This window comes from Photinus pyralis, unplaced genomic scaffold (assembly GCF_008802855.1).
Source record: "Photinus pyralis isolate 1611_PpyrPB1 unplaced genomic scaffold, Ppyr1.3 Ppyr1.4_LG4, whole genome shotgun sequence".
Classification (NCBI taxonomy): domain Eukaryota; kingdom Metazoa; phylum Arthropoda; class Insecta; order Coleoptera; family Lampyridae; genus Photinus; species Photinus pyralis.
The window spans coordinates 44,746,690-44,761,176 of record NW_022170511.1 but is presented as its reverse complement, the minus strand read 5'-3'; the positions used below and the strand labels follow the sequence as shown (position 1 = coordinate 44,761,176).

General features: G+C 37.4%; 1 protein-coding gene and 1 long non-coding RNA gene across 2 annotated transcripts; both read right to left on the bottom strand.

Moving 5' to 3' along the window:
• Positions 1 to 1,018: 1,018 nt before the first annotated feature.
• LOC116169175 (glucose dehydrogenase [FAD, quinone]-like) lies at positions 1,019 to 2,940 on the bottom strand. Its single transcript, XM_031485201.1, has 3 exons — positions 2,772 to 2,940; positions 2,511 to 2,726; positions 1,019 to 2,458 (listed from the first exon to the last, which is right to left on the bottom strand). The coding sequence occupies exons 1-3, from the start codon at positions 2,938 to 2,940 to the stop codon at positions 1,047 to 1,049; spliced, it is 1,797 nt and encodes a 598-aa protein (XP_031341061.1). The 3' UTR covers positions 1,019 to 1,046.
• A 2,839-nt stretch (positions 2,941 to 5,779) lies between these two features.
• LOC116169631 lies at positions 5,780 to 8,125 on the bottom strand. Its single transcript, XR_004145018.1, has 2 exons — positions 7,730 to 8,125; positions 5,780 to 7,325 (listed from the first exon to the last, which is right to left on the bottom strand). It is a non-coding gene; the product is annotated as an uncharacterized LOC116169631 (long non-coding RNA).
• Between the last annotated feature and the right edge of the window lie 6,362 nt (positions 8,126 to 14,487).

The following is a 14,487-nucleotide window of genomic DNA, read 5'->3' as shown; positions in this document are numbered from 1 at the left end:
GTCATTACGATATTTCTCTTATTGTTTCTTTATGAAGTGCAATTTGTGTTATCGGGGTCTTTTCAAATTTACCTTTAATTATAATATTATCTTCATTACTTATCCAAATTTAGTGCCATCTATGAAAGGCATTGTTCTATTGTCATTTATACATACTCGTTTTGTCTAAAATAAATTTAATTCATTTCCTTCGTCACCCTTTTCAACTAAAGAAATAAAGAACAATTTTTTATGTGTCTTCATTAAGAAATCTTTATGTAAGGGAGCGTTAAAATTACTTCCTTTTTCTATTTTCATCTTGATCTTATAATGTAAATATTTTTAACTTTAGACTAATCACTTTGTTTGTGTACGGTATTATGTTGATTCTGTTTTAATATTAAGAGCGCCTCAAAAGTAGCGAATATTACACATAATATTGTAGATATACTATAACTAGGTATAACGATTTTGTATTTAATTACTCCACAAAAGACGTTTCAGTTGCCTATTCTTATTTTCTCAAAACGAAAGCGCAGTAGATAAAAATTATGTGTTCTTAAATTACAGGATTTAACTACTTATATCAGACTCTTCATACAACTTCAAAAAAAACCAGCGTGATTATATTTAAGAAATGGAAATACTTAAAGAATCGCGATGTGTTGAAAATGGAAGACCAAATAACTATTATTTGAAACATTTTTCCATGAAGTACATGTTTACCGCAAGATGTGCACTACTACATACATTCTGTAAAGGCAATCGTCTAGTAGCCTCTTAAAAATATTTAATTTTAATAAACCAAAGATTTACAGAATTATCCGGGTGCGAATTATCCGGGTGCGAAATGTCCAGGGTGCGAAATATCTTGTGAGCGAAATGTCCGGATGCGAATTATTCCGGTGCGAATTGTCCGCACACGAGTTACAAATAAATAGTTGTTGGTTTTACGTATAAAATTAGTTTTATTACGGCATGTGGAATAGTGTCCATCACTACAATACAATGCGATGAAATAATAATAATAATGCTTAAAAGGTTTTCCTAAGTTATAAAGTGGCAATTTACAATTGGTCTAGTTTCTTCTTGATTATATCAGCTGCTCGTTCGCCAATCATCATTGTCGGTGCACTTGTGTGTCCGGAAATAGTGTCCGGCATAACACTGGCATCAGCTACCATCAGATTATCAACACCATGGACTCTCAGGTTGTAGTCGACGACGGCACCCATCGAAGGATCTGAGCCCATTTTACAAGTTCCAATCGCATGGGTGTATGTGATACTGAAGTACTTAATGTGGCAATAAAAGTATTCGTCAGATAGGTAAGTGTGATTGGAACACGACGGTAGATGGATCGGCATTAGTGTGGCATTAATTTCTTTGAATGGCTTCGTTTCTATTAATTTCAGTACGTGTCGAATGCCGTAGAGCATCGTTTTCACGTCTTGTTGTCCTGGATCGCTCCAAAAGTTTGGGTTAATTAACGGGTATTGGAATGGATCTGAAGATCGTAACGAAACTGTACCGAAAGACTTGGGGTGCAACAAAATAGGGAAAAATGTAACAGCCTTACTAATATCCGTGACGTTATAAAAGAAATTGAGAGCTTCAGTGTACTTATACATCGTTACTTCCATGTCAGAGCATTTCGAAGTTGTGAATAAATTGCTCTTTAAAAATGTTGCGCCGAAAGCGGGTCCTGCAACAAGTTCACCTCTGCCCTTTAAATAATCTTCCACGTGATAACGCAGTTCGCGCTGTCCATTCGAGTGATTTGTAAGAACATTTAATCCGGCATATGACGAATGATCTTTAAAGAATTTACCAACGGGTAGATCGCAAATGACGGGAATTTCGAGATTTATGAGATGATCCGCAGGTCCAATTCCCGATAGCATCAATAACTGTGGAGAACGATACGCTCCAGCCGAAAGTACAATTTCATTTCGAGATTTCGCTACTAAATACCTTTGGTGACGCGCAAAGACTACCCCGTAAGCCCTTTTAGTTGCCGCGTCGATTAATATTTTCGTTACGTAGCTGTGAGGCAGAATATGCAGGTTGGGCCGATATTTCTTCCTCAAATACGCCCGTCCGGTACTGCAACGCTGTCCTCGGATGATATTATATTGAACTCTTCCTGCACGCAATGGGTTTGCACCGTTATAATCGCCTATTTCCTGGCCCAATTCACGATTGCCATCCAAAAACGTACTTGTTTTTGGATCAAGTGGTTCTGCATAGTCCACATTCATGGGGCCATCGTGACCATGATAACCGCTATCTGCATCAATTTTATAGTTTTCCAATCTTTTAAAAAATGGCAGCACTTTGTCGTACTTCCAGTTACTTTCTTCTGAAGAATCCCAACTGTCATAATCAGATTTGCAACCTCGGGAGTAAAACAAACCATTAATTACCGTCGAACCTCCCAATCCTCGTCCAGCTCGATAATCACAGAACCCGTTCATTACTAAATTCCTCAGAGATTAATAGGGATTTATTGTATGTGGGTAGGTACTTACTAAGGCAGGAATTATTTTGCGCAACACTTTTGTAATTCCAATTGTAGTGAAGGCCCTCTGATATCAAACGCATTCCTGGAATATCTGTAAAGTCGTTCTCATGGCCGCCAGCTTCCAGCAGCAGTACTTGTTTTTCATGATCTTCCGATAACCTAGCGGCTACGATAGCACCTGCTGACCCTGCTCCTATAACGATGTGGTCAAATGTTCCCAGCTCTAAAGAGTTATATTTTATATACACTCGAAAAATAATTAATGTACCGTATTGAGTCTCTGTCCTCGGCCGATAGTCGCCGGAATCAACTGGTAAAGGATACGTCTTTGACCGTTCGGTTTCCGCTTGAATTAGCCGAACCAAATATTCAGTTCTTGCATTTGGATGATCATATGTCGATGAAAGCAGGAGAGTCAGCAACAGCAACGAAATCATTGCGTCTAAAAAGAGATATATTTCGGTAATAATGCTCTTTTATATTAAAAGCATCTGCCAGATGAGGACTAATTTATTATACCTAGGTACATAAATTTAGAGTGTACCTACTTGGGCAATTAATTACAAAAGCTCGCTTAGCAAAACGTTAAAAATAGAAAATCTCATTTATTTATTCGTAGACACTTGGTTTAAATTATCTGCTGCTTTGTTGCTTAGTGGATAATACAAATTCCCTAGAGCACCAAAAATCCTTAATTTTTTCAAACCGTTATGCTCTTTGAACTGTGAGCAATAATCCAGACAAAAACAGAAAGATCACTTCCTGGTTAATGCATGAACAATTTTCAAAGAAGCATAGGAATACACCCACTAAGAATCGTAGGCTTTTATTTTTGAAAGGATATGGCATTAATGTTGGTGAATATTTCTATGGTTTTTTGATATCCCTGAGAAGTGTTGTTATTTGCAACAGAAACAATATGGCAACGGAGCGTCTCCCAACGAACTATAATGCCAACAATCCTCGTTAAGCATCACGAAGCTTAAGATTGTTCATCTGTAAAGCACGTTCCAAAGTGTGCCTTTTTTTAGGCCCGAAAAAAAAATGGTCTCAGATCGACTCGGAAAAATTTTCTTATAGAATGTGGCCTGTAGAATCTATAATTTCAAACAGTTCCAAGATTGGGCTATTAGTTCAAAAGTTACGGCCCTTTGAATTTTCTTTCGAAATTGGTTTCTAGTCTATAACTTTTGATTGAGAAGTCTGATCGAAAAAGTACGAATTGTTTTGGATTCTACGCACCAAAAATAATAAGAAAAAGTGTTTTCCCGAGAAATTTTGGTGTAGTCGATTTTTGGTAAAAAAGGAAGGTTTATACACTGTCTTTTTTTGAGCCCCGAAAAAAAATTTGTCTCAGATCGACCCGGAAAAAAAATTTCTTATAGAATGTGGCCTGTAGAATCCATAATTTCAAACAGTTCCAAGATTGGGCTACTAGTTCAAAAGTTGCAGCCCTTTGAATTTTCTTTCGAAATTGGTTTCTAGTCTATAACTTTTGATTGAGAAGTCTGATCGAAAAAGTACGAATTGTTTTGGATTCTACGTACCAAAATTAATAAGAAAAAGTGTTTTCTCCAGAAATTTTGGTGCAGTCGATTTTTGGAAAAGAGGAAGGTAAATAACTGCCTTTTTTTGCCACTAAGAAAAAATTGTCTCAGATCGTCCCGGAAAAAAATTTTGCTTATAGAACGTGGCCTGAAGAATCCATCATTTCAAACAGTTCCAAGATTGGGCTACTAGTTCAAAAGTTGCAGCCCTTTGAATTTTCTCGTTCTTATTATTCCTTCAATGGCAGTTCAAAATGTATGGAGTCTTGCAAGATCTGTAGAGCAATGTTTAAAGGCCCGGTTTTTGAATAGATAATTTAAATACAATAAGTACTAGTGCGCCATCTCCATGGTAATCGATACACTTTCTATCAAATATAGTTTTAGAAGTGTAGTTGAGATGTCGCCACGTACGCAACTTCTTTTAAAATTTCATTTGAATTTATGCGATTAATAGCAACGTCGCACTTATTATTCCTTAAATGCAGTGCCGTTTTTAAGTTTTTCGGGGCCCTGGGCCATTCGTTCGTGGAGGCCCTCCTTACCCTCAATAAAAACGGCAGATTGGGGAGATTCAAGCAAATCCCTAATTTGAATATGAGCACTCGATATTTGTGTAGCCGGGTTTGTAGGCAACACATCATGCTCAATGAACAGAAAACATTTATTTTTGCAATTCGTAACTTCTTATGCATAGAGGAGTTTATTTAAAGCCCTTGGAAGAACAATTTCAATAACAGGTACATTAAACTGAACCGTTTTACAACAACTTTCACACGAAGATCGCACAAACAACACATTTTTTCGTGATTGCAAACTGCCTACTTAACACTTTTGCCTTATTTCGCTGCCAATTTCACTACCGTTTCTATAACCGTAGTTCTATCAAATAAACTCTAGGCTCAATTCTTTAAAGAATAGCTTCGCACCATAGCCAGCTGCTGCAATCATGTAATCGTTCCGATTTTAACCTTGAGAAGTTGGAATTGCATTAGAATGGGTTTTCTGCGAGCTCTCCATGGTGTCCTCCTGTTTTGGTTACAAAGCATTTCCCTTTTCAATTTGTGTTGTCTGAATTCAATGCTAACGTTTCTCATCCATCGAGAACTACATGTCTTCGATTGCACGACCCAGAGCGAACAGTATCATATTCCGCAAAGGTTGAGTCTGCCGCTTTCCTGTCACTCCCAGTAGCCAGTTCCCTAATCGACAGTTACAGCCCTGTGTACCCTGCACGTTGCCATGTATCATCAATTATCGCAAACGGTGTTTCACAAATAACCACCACACTTTCCTTTGTGACTCCTTTTCGAGTTGGGTGAGAGGGGGCTGTGAGAAATTGGTTGGTCTCTTATGGGCTTCTAATTATAAGCTTATTCAACGAAAGGAACCCAATTGAAAGCGAAACCGGTTTACAAAATGATGCCACAGGACACAAAAGCCACTATTTGGCATTTTAACCATTGGCTTTCTTGTTACGCACAGCTTGATATTCTTTCCCCAAAAATGCGACGACTTTCCTATCCTGAGGATTTTAAGAATTTCATCAACTGCAACAAGTGGTTCGAGCAACATAAAACCTTGTATCCTTAACGCCTCAAACAGTAATGTCATTTCCCATCATTTGCACTCTTGACAAATTGCAAATTCCTAAATTATAGTTAAATGAGTTATTGATATTGAAGAGACCTTGGAATGTGCGAGAGCATAGGAGGGGGAAATTCACGACTCCTTGATTATAATTTATTTGTAATAATGATTGGCACACATCTTTACAACAAAGGACTATGGCAATGTTCTGTACAGTGTAATAAATTCTAGTCGTAACAAATAAGATATAATCGAACAAAGGATGAAACGTCGTCATTAAGAAGCGGTTTTCATAGGATGAGAAACTAGCTTGTTAGTTGACTAGGATGAAAAACATATAAACAAAATACTGAAAAGTAAAATTAGGTACTATAACTATTATGATTATGTGCTCTGTTTTTGAAAAATTTTCCAATTAGGTTTTCTACATTTAAGACTATTAATACAATATTATAGCGACATTTTATTTACAATAGTGACCTTTTTTGGTAAAAAAAATATCGTTAGAATGTAGGTATCTACTGCGCCATTTGTGCAATAAATAATAATTGGGAACAAAATAAAAGTGTCTATGAAAAGAGCTAAACAATTCGTTGTTCAGCGGTAGCCTATTATATAATCTTATAATTTGTGCTAAGTACATTGTTAACAATAGTATTACTATTATTTGTTTTAAACTGCTGAGCATTTGCAGCGTTAAAAGACTCAGGAACTAATTTACAATGAATGGAAAATTACATTAATTATTAGTCTCATTCAACAATATCACAATTTCAATATTGCAATAATTTTTTATTTAGCTAGATATGCTTTTCCATTATTTATAGGTATATAATATATATAACTGTAAATACATTAAGCTTGCCGAATGTTTTAGCAAGCTAATAATTTGACTAGAGTTTTATATAACATACATAATTGATCTTTACACATACATTTTGCAGCAAACCTGCGGGTCCTTCTTCAACCCTTTTGTTTGATTACATAACAGATATAGACGTCGAGAAGCAGATTTCATACCAACGTTTCCGCGCAGATTTTTAACTTCTCGTCGCGTCGTCGCTCTCGTCACACCGGAATGCATTTTCTTCTCTTTGTATTTTCTTATCTTAATTAGTACACTAACTACTTCTTTCTAACACATTCATTCGACACTTCAATTGCAAATGTGTAAAAACAGATGGCGGTACGCTAGTGATAATATTGTGGTAATACAAACGCCAGTGTGAAAACCTACTTCTTTAGAAGCTGACAAAATGCAACTGCCATTGACATAACAAAACAGCCTGGCTACTGTTATAAACTAGGAAGACACTTGAGAGGTGGCCTAGCAAGCAGCCGCGACAGGCAGAAGAGAACAGGCAACGTTTGTGCCGAATCTACGCTATTGCACAGGTGGCTCTAGGAATGTTAGACCAGCTACGTGCCGGCAAAGTTCAACCCCCCGACATATCAGTCTTATTATTTCTCCCAATGTCACTGACGCCGATAGTCTGAGCACTATTGTTAGCCACTTGTACAGATACACTAAATTGTTTATTAGTAACACTACTTTCAGTTTGATCGCTATTAGCACTAGAACTATATCTGGCCACGGATGTCGAAGAGGCGACCAGTCCGTCGTAGCCCACCGCGGGAGCGTCGTCGCCACAATTGAAATTATAACTGCAGCATAGCACTCCATCCTGTTGACATAAAGCACACGTTTACTATATAAATTATGTTACGGTTTTATTGTGCTAATTTCAAAATTTTGTGCAGATTGTGCCATAATTTTATAGTAACCTCAGATGACTTCCGTGCATTGTTCGATAAGCTCCGCCACAAGTCAAAAATTGGGCAGATCTGACGTACCTTAACTTTGATTTTAGGATCGAATATCCGTACCCGAAATGAAACTCAATGCACATGCCACAGTTACACACAAAACTTGGTGATGATGATTAAAAAATTAAGTCATGCAATTTGAATTTATCTGCCAATACACATCTATAGAGTGCTTGGACCAGATCTAACTACTTAATCAGGCAAACAGGCACTACTAGAGGTGTGTAAAGTTTTTAGAGTGTAGTTAGAGTGATGTGATTACCGATGCACACAACACGCGACATTGCTCACCAGTTGGGCGCAGAACGGCACCTGGAAGGGAACCGAGTGTTAATTGTTAGTACTGCCTAGCGTAGCACGCCTAGCACTACGCAGCGGCCAGCCATGCCATAGTATGTTTACGTGGCATGAAATCGATCCTCTTACCACTACGCTACACTATCGATTTCACAACGCACGATCTAGCAGGATGTGATGATATAGTTAAGTGGCCAAATCGAAAAACGACTCTGTTTCTTAATTCTAACGGCATTTTATGAGCCATTTTGGCCACATGGTTTTTTAGATGTAAAAAAATGTGCTGAATCCGATTCTGGATGTTGCCAGGCCGAATTTTGCACTAGTTCACAAATACAGCACGATGGCGCCACTATCTATTGTATTGTGTACTATTTAATATTAAATTGCTTTCCATAATTTATTACTTATATATACGTAAGAGTTGGTTAATTAACTTCATAGCTAGTTCGGAAAATGTAGGAAAATATATCCTGTGGTGATATATAGGGTGTCCCAAAAAAGCTGTGAATTCATTAAATTAGTGTTTTACATTTTCCTCGGCAAATTTTGTTTGTTATTAAATTTTGTGCTTTTTAATAACCGTTGGTAAGTATTTAAGGTTTTTTCCAATTACATATATAAATATATATATAAATAAAAATTGCGTATTTTTTCCAATGAATTCAAATCTGCATTTAAAAAAACAAAACCACATCGCATTTTTCAGATGATAACAAAAATGTGACTTTGATATGGAACACCCTGTGTATTATTACATAATATGACAGGTTATTAAATTCTTTATAATACACTATAGCAAAAATATTTTAAATACCCAACATTTTCAAATTATTGATGCTCTCCTAGGACGTAGAGAGTTTATAATTTTGCGGTGCCTGTCCATCTGTCCCGAGATCTGTTCATTAGCACGATACCTCGAAAACGAATAGACCGCCGCCGATTATGATGAAAGTTCGGGAATTGGCAATGTACGTAAAAAAATAAAGAAGGCCCTTTTGACATCTCCGTTAGTTATAAACCGAATTGCATGAAATTCAATATGGGCATAGTCGAGGGCATAGTTTTAGCCATATAATACGCAATGCCAAAAGTTGGGCCTAATCAATTCTACATTCACAGTGCCCTTTTTGAATTGCAAACTTTTTTATTTATGAAAGTATTTAAATAAAATTTGATACATAGGCACTTGGAATAAAAGCAAACTAACACCGGGTTCAAAATTTGGTTTTTCACATGCTATAGCCACTACCTATAGTAGTATCTCGAGTAGTTTTAAATTGCATTAAATGTAAATTAATTACATTAACTTAGCGTTAACCACATTAAATTACATTAACTGAATTAACTTGAAATTAACGGCATTTACAGAACATATTAACTACATTAAAAGTTAATTTTAATTCATTAACTACTATTTGTACACTGAATTAACTAGGTGGTTTACCCCTCGGTTCCCCCCGACACAGTGCAGCGGCGCCACTTGCTACACTCAAATTGTTTATTTACCGCCCACCAAGATACAGACTTTATTTACAAAAAATATGATTTCATTTTTTGGGGTAATGTTCAGAAGTAACTTATCTAGAAAACTGTCGGTTTACTTTTTCCATAAATCGTCTTGATCGAGAGTAAAACAATAAAACAGGTTAGCGCAATAAACGGTGCAAAATATCTAATCTTTAAACAGCCGGTATTCAGTTGCTATAAACTTTTTTAAAAAAATAGTCCGAACATTTTGTAGATAAAGGTCTAAATTTATAAAATATAAAATTTATATATTATTAATATGAAATTTTATTTTTCAAAAACAACTTGAGTTTTTTAGGCCGACCCTCTTATGGAAATTTACATTGGGTGCAGTGGGTACAGAAGGGCGTAGAGTTGCATCTTCTCATGATGCTGTTGCCGGGGGCATCTTGTACCATACATATTGTCTCGCAAATGCGATAAGGGACACTGAAAAATCGAATGGTCAGACTAGTCCTCCTAAAAACTTGGCTTTAAATAAATTATGCTATGAACTAAAAGTGCACAAATATCTACAAGTGTCTTGGCGACTGCTTCAATCGTAAAAAAATGAGCAGAATGATGAAGAAATTTAAGTTCCGTTAAAATTTTTGAACGAAATATAGGTAATACATTTGCCGTCAGAATTATCTCTATATTGTTACCGTGTTGTCTGTATAATGTACCCAATATATAAGTTTTGCAATTTTTTGTGCTTCCTGTATGTTTTTTTAACACCTCAATCCGAAAAACTATGTAAAATGCGTCTGGCATAAAAATTTATGTATTTGGCCGCCATATTAGCCGCCATTTTGAAATTAGCCAAAACTCAGCTTGGCAACATTCGAATTCGGGTTCAGCAGACATTTTTACCCTTATTGCACGTTTCCAAAATGGCTCATTAAATGCCGTTAGACTTGCGATTTAATAACTATGGCCACCCAACTAATCACAATGAGGACAACAGTCTCCTGGAGCTTGTATTGGATTATCACAGAGCAATGGGGGACACTTCATGTCCCAACAGTCCACTTCACCGTACAGACATTCGCAAGTTTGGCATTGATACGACCAACGCTCGCCGTGCATCAGTATCACATCCGACAGCTCCTGATGTTTGCACGCCAATTGCCGATCGCACTGTGGACAGCACGAATTCTGACCGCTACCGGGAAGCGAACAGTTGCAAGTCGGCTCCCTACACGTTATAACGCCATAATTACACTCACAGCGCCGGCACGGTTGACCGACCGGCGACACGGTCTTCCCGTGCTCGACCTCGGCCCCCTCAAAAATACAGCTAAGCTTACAATTGGGACCCCTACTCTCGGGACAGGAACACCAAAACCCCCCGTCCGAGTTGATACACTGCGCCGACGGATGACACGTGTGAATTTGTTGCTCGCACTCGTCCACATCTAGAAAAAGTTAAATTAATAATGTCTCGTGGTTTTTGATGAAAGCAAGCGACTTGGTATAGTAGTCTGAGAGCTAGTGGCACATTTTCCTTAACAGTTTTATTATTGTTGATATTTGGATATAAGATGTATGCCAATACCATACCCGAACATTTGGAAGCAATTTCGCGGATGGCGCGTGGTCGAAGAGGTTTAAAAATGTGAAAATTTAACGAGTTTTATTATTAATGAACCTTTTTTATGCATTAGTTTTTAAATTACTTTCGTTTATCTTTTTACCATTATTTTATGTACAAAAAAACCACGCGCGCTCCAGGGATTCGAACCCGCGACGTCGCGTTCACAGTCTCCGATCTAGTCATGTGCGCCAATCGGATTGCAGTATAACTATCCTTGTCTATTTCATTTCATTTCATACGTCCCTAACTATTTATCGTCCAGGTTTCGGGTACGTATAGAGCTACACTCTGTATGTACGTTTTTAGCAGCCTTTTCCTAATTCCTATATTTATCCCGGATCTAGTTAGCAGGTCCCACTTTTGCTCAAATGCTTTTTTAGCTTGCGCTAACCCTTGCTAAAATTATCTTGTGTCTACCTAAATAGCAAAATTCCTTTACATGCTTTAAAGTGTTGTTTTCTATTCGGATCTTTAACTTTTTCCTATCCTCTCTTTTCAAGCATTTCATTCCTTTTGTTTTTTTCCTTGTTGATTTTCATACTGTAGTCTCTAGATAGTATTCTCTCCATACCGTTTAATCCTGTTTCTAGATCCTTTTCCCTTTCTGCTCCGCGTATCTCAGCATATGTATTGTTTCGCCCTGCACTATGACCCCTAAGTTAACATCCTGCTTTACTCTATTTATGGCTTCCTCTATGTAAAGGTTAAATAGTGCCGGCGACGAAGCGTTAAATCGCATTTACCTTTTCTTGAATCGGGATTTATTAGTAATAATAGAATAAACAATCGCGTGTTGGAACTGTCAACGCTTAGGCCACCATCGAATTGAATGTCCAAAACCGCGGAAGCTTTTTTGCTACAAGTGTGGCGCTCCGGACGTTACCGTACATTCGTGTGGATTTTGTTCGGGAAACCGATCCAGAGATTTTTACTGCAACTTGTGGGCCAAGATTTGAGACACAAGTCCACTTTTTTGATATGCCTCTTGTCGAACTATTGGATTCAGGCGCCTCGAGATCTGTTATTAATGCAAAACCTGTTTTCCAAATAACAACATTTACATTTACGTCATGTTTTATTACCGACGGTAGCAACTGTAATTTTTAATTTATTGGTAGTACCTAGATTAAGTACAGATTTCATATTAGGCATCGATTTCTGGGATCGTACGGGTATTGTACCCAGAATCGGCCCAGATGGAGGGCCCGTGGGGGTCCGGCCCCCCCATTGTCAATTTTTTTCATCAATTTTCCGTCGATCTCATTTCCATTATGTGAGATTTCTTTTATTTTTTTCCGTGTGGGACAACGTTCGGGTTTGGGCCCCTCCCTTTACCAAATCCTGGGACCGCCACTGATTGTACCTAATATTTCAGATAATTGCTGGCATTTTACTTCTGATCTACCCGTCAAGTCAATTTCTGCCCTTGTGGAAAAACCTCTTCTGAGTTTCGAACACCAGCACACTGTGGGACTCAACTCTCAACTTTCAATATCGTTGAGGATTTGTTGTCGATACGTCACGATAATTTTTGTTTGGACCTTTTGAATTATCTTGAAGAAGAAAATTACGAATGTTGCACTAAAATTGTCGTTCTACACCGCTCAAAAATTCAACGTTGACATTATGCAGGGGTTTTTCTCCAGACTTTCAAATCCACAAGTTCGCATAACTCGCCGGAATGTCACTCCGTTTTATTTATCGAAGTTACCAAGTGTACTATCGACGATTTATTGATGGAATGTAGTCGATCCCATTTACCTATACTTGAACCGGGATATAGTAATTCGGTTATGGCACGACGGATGTCGAGAATAAGTAATCAGGTGTTGAAACTGTCAACGTTTAGGGCACCATCGAACTCAATGTCCAAAACCGCCGCAGATTTTTTTTGCTACAAGTGTGGCGCTACGGGCGTTACGGTACGTTCGTGTAGATTTTGTTCGGGAAACGGACCCAGAGGGAGCTGGATATAGTAATTCGGTTATGGCACGACGGATACCGGAGCGTCCTACCATTCTTGTTGTCGAGAATAAATAATCAGGTGTTGAAACTGTCAACGTTTAGGGCACCTTCGAACCGCGGCAGATTTTTTTGCTATAAGTGTGGCGCTACGGGCGTTACTGTACGTTCGTATAGATTTTGTTCGGGAAACGGACCCAGAGGCAGCTCTTTGATGGTCTATTTACTGAGACGATGTCGCTTCACCATGCCTAGACTAAACCAAAATTAGATTTTTTGCTACAACATGCGGGCCAAGATTTGAGACCTTATTTTGAAGTTCACATTTTTTATACGGCACTCTTCGGAGTATTGGATTCGGGCACGTCGAGATCTGTCATTAATGAAAGCCTGCTTTCTAAATAACAACATTTACGTTTACATTTTATTAATCAATCTACATCATGGTAGCTCCATCATTGGGGGTTTATATTGGGGAATAATATTTTATGTGGGAGGATGAGAAGCTTAGATTTCAATTGCCAATTTGATCTTGATTGTCATTGAAGAACAATAGATACCAATCGTTTCCTATTGGATTTTATTATTGGTTTTTTTAGACAAACATAATTTATTTAATATATTACACATTTAAATTTAAATTAAAAAAGGTTTAAAGATTTAAGACTTTTATATATAAAGGAAGAGTTCATATTGTAAAAAACTAGGTGGCGCTCAACTCATTCGTAAGTTGCTAAAAATAAACGAAGATTATCTGCCCAGAATAAACTACCTCTGTGAAGTTTTTCAAGCATTTCTCTTATTCTATCCCTGAGCTAATTGACTGTTTATGCGGCGGATGTAAGAAAAGTAGCGCCAACTTAATCCACGTTATAACTGGATAGGTTACCAACAACATTCCTAAAAAAACTCATATTTCTTATCAACTCGTTGGTCTTGGTGCGTCTGTAACCATCGTGATGATATTTTTTAAGTTCTTTCTTCTTCAATGAGCATTTTATTAACAGCAGGACTGCCTTACTATCAGGGCCGTATCTAGGCGGTGGCGAGATGGGCGCCCGCCAAGGGCGCAGATACCGGGGAGGCGTAAAATTGGCCATCAAAAAATTTCCTTTTACATTAGTGTATTAGGAAAAAAATTCAGGTTATTTAAACAAATGCTATTCCAGATTGTTAATACTGTACGTACTGTGACTGTGAATAGCTGGGTCGTTACAAAGTGATATTACCTTCATCTCTGCCCTTCCCTCCTTTTGCCTCCTTATGGTAATGTAATATATACAGTGTGTCCAATATAAGAAGGAAAAGGAAGCAAGTCAAATGATATTTTAAAAATTTGTAAAATCCGATCAATTCCGAAAAAAACGAAATTAATCATATTCGGTTTTATTTTTTGCCGGCCCTGTTTGAAAAGATATCAAAAAACGAATAACACTTCCTCATACGAACTTTTTAAGCTGTACAATTGGCGTCTTTAAGAAACCATCAACAACGATGTATGGCACAATAAGATTCTTTATCTTATCACCTATTTCATTTATAGGAACCATCAATGAATTATTTTGATATTTTGTCAGCGCCCACTACAGTAAAATGTTAAAAATTATTTATTATTTAGTTCAGAAAAATGGCTTGTTACTAAATTTTTAACATTT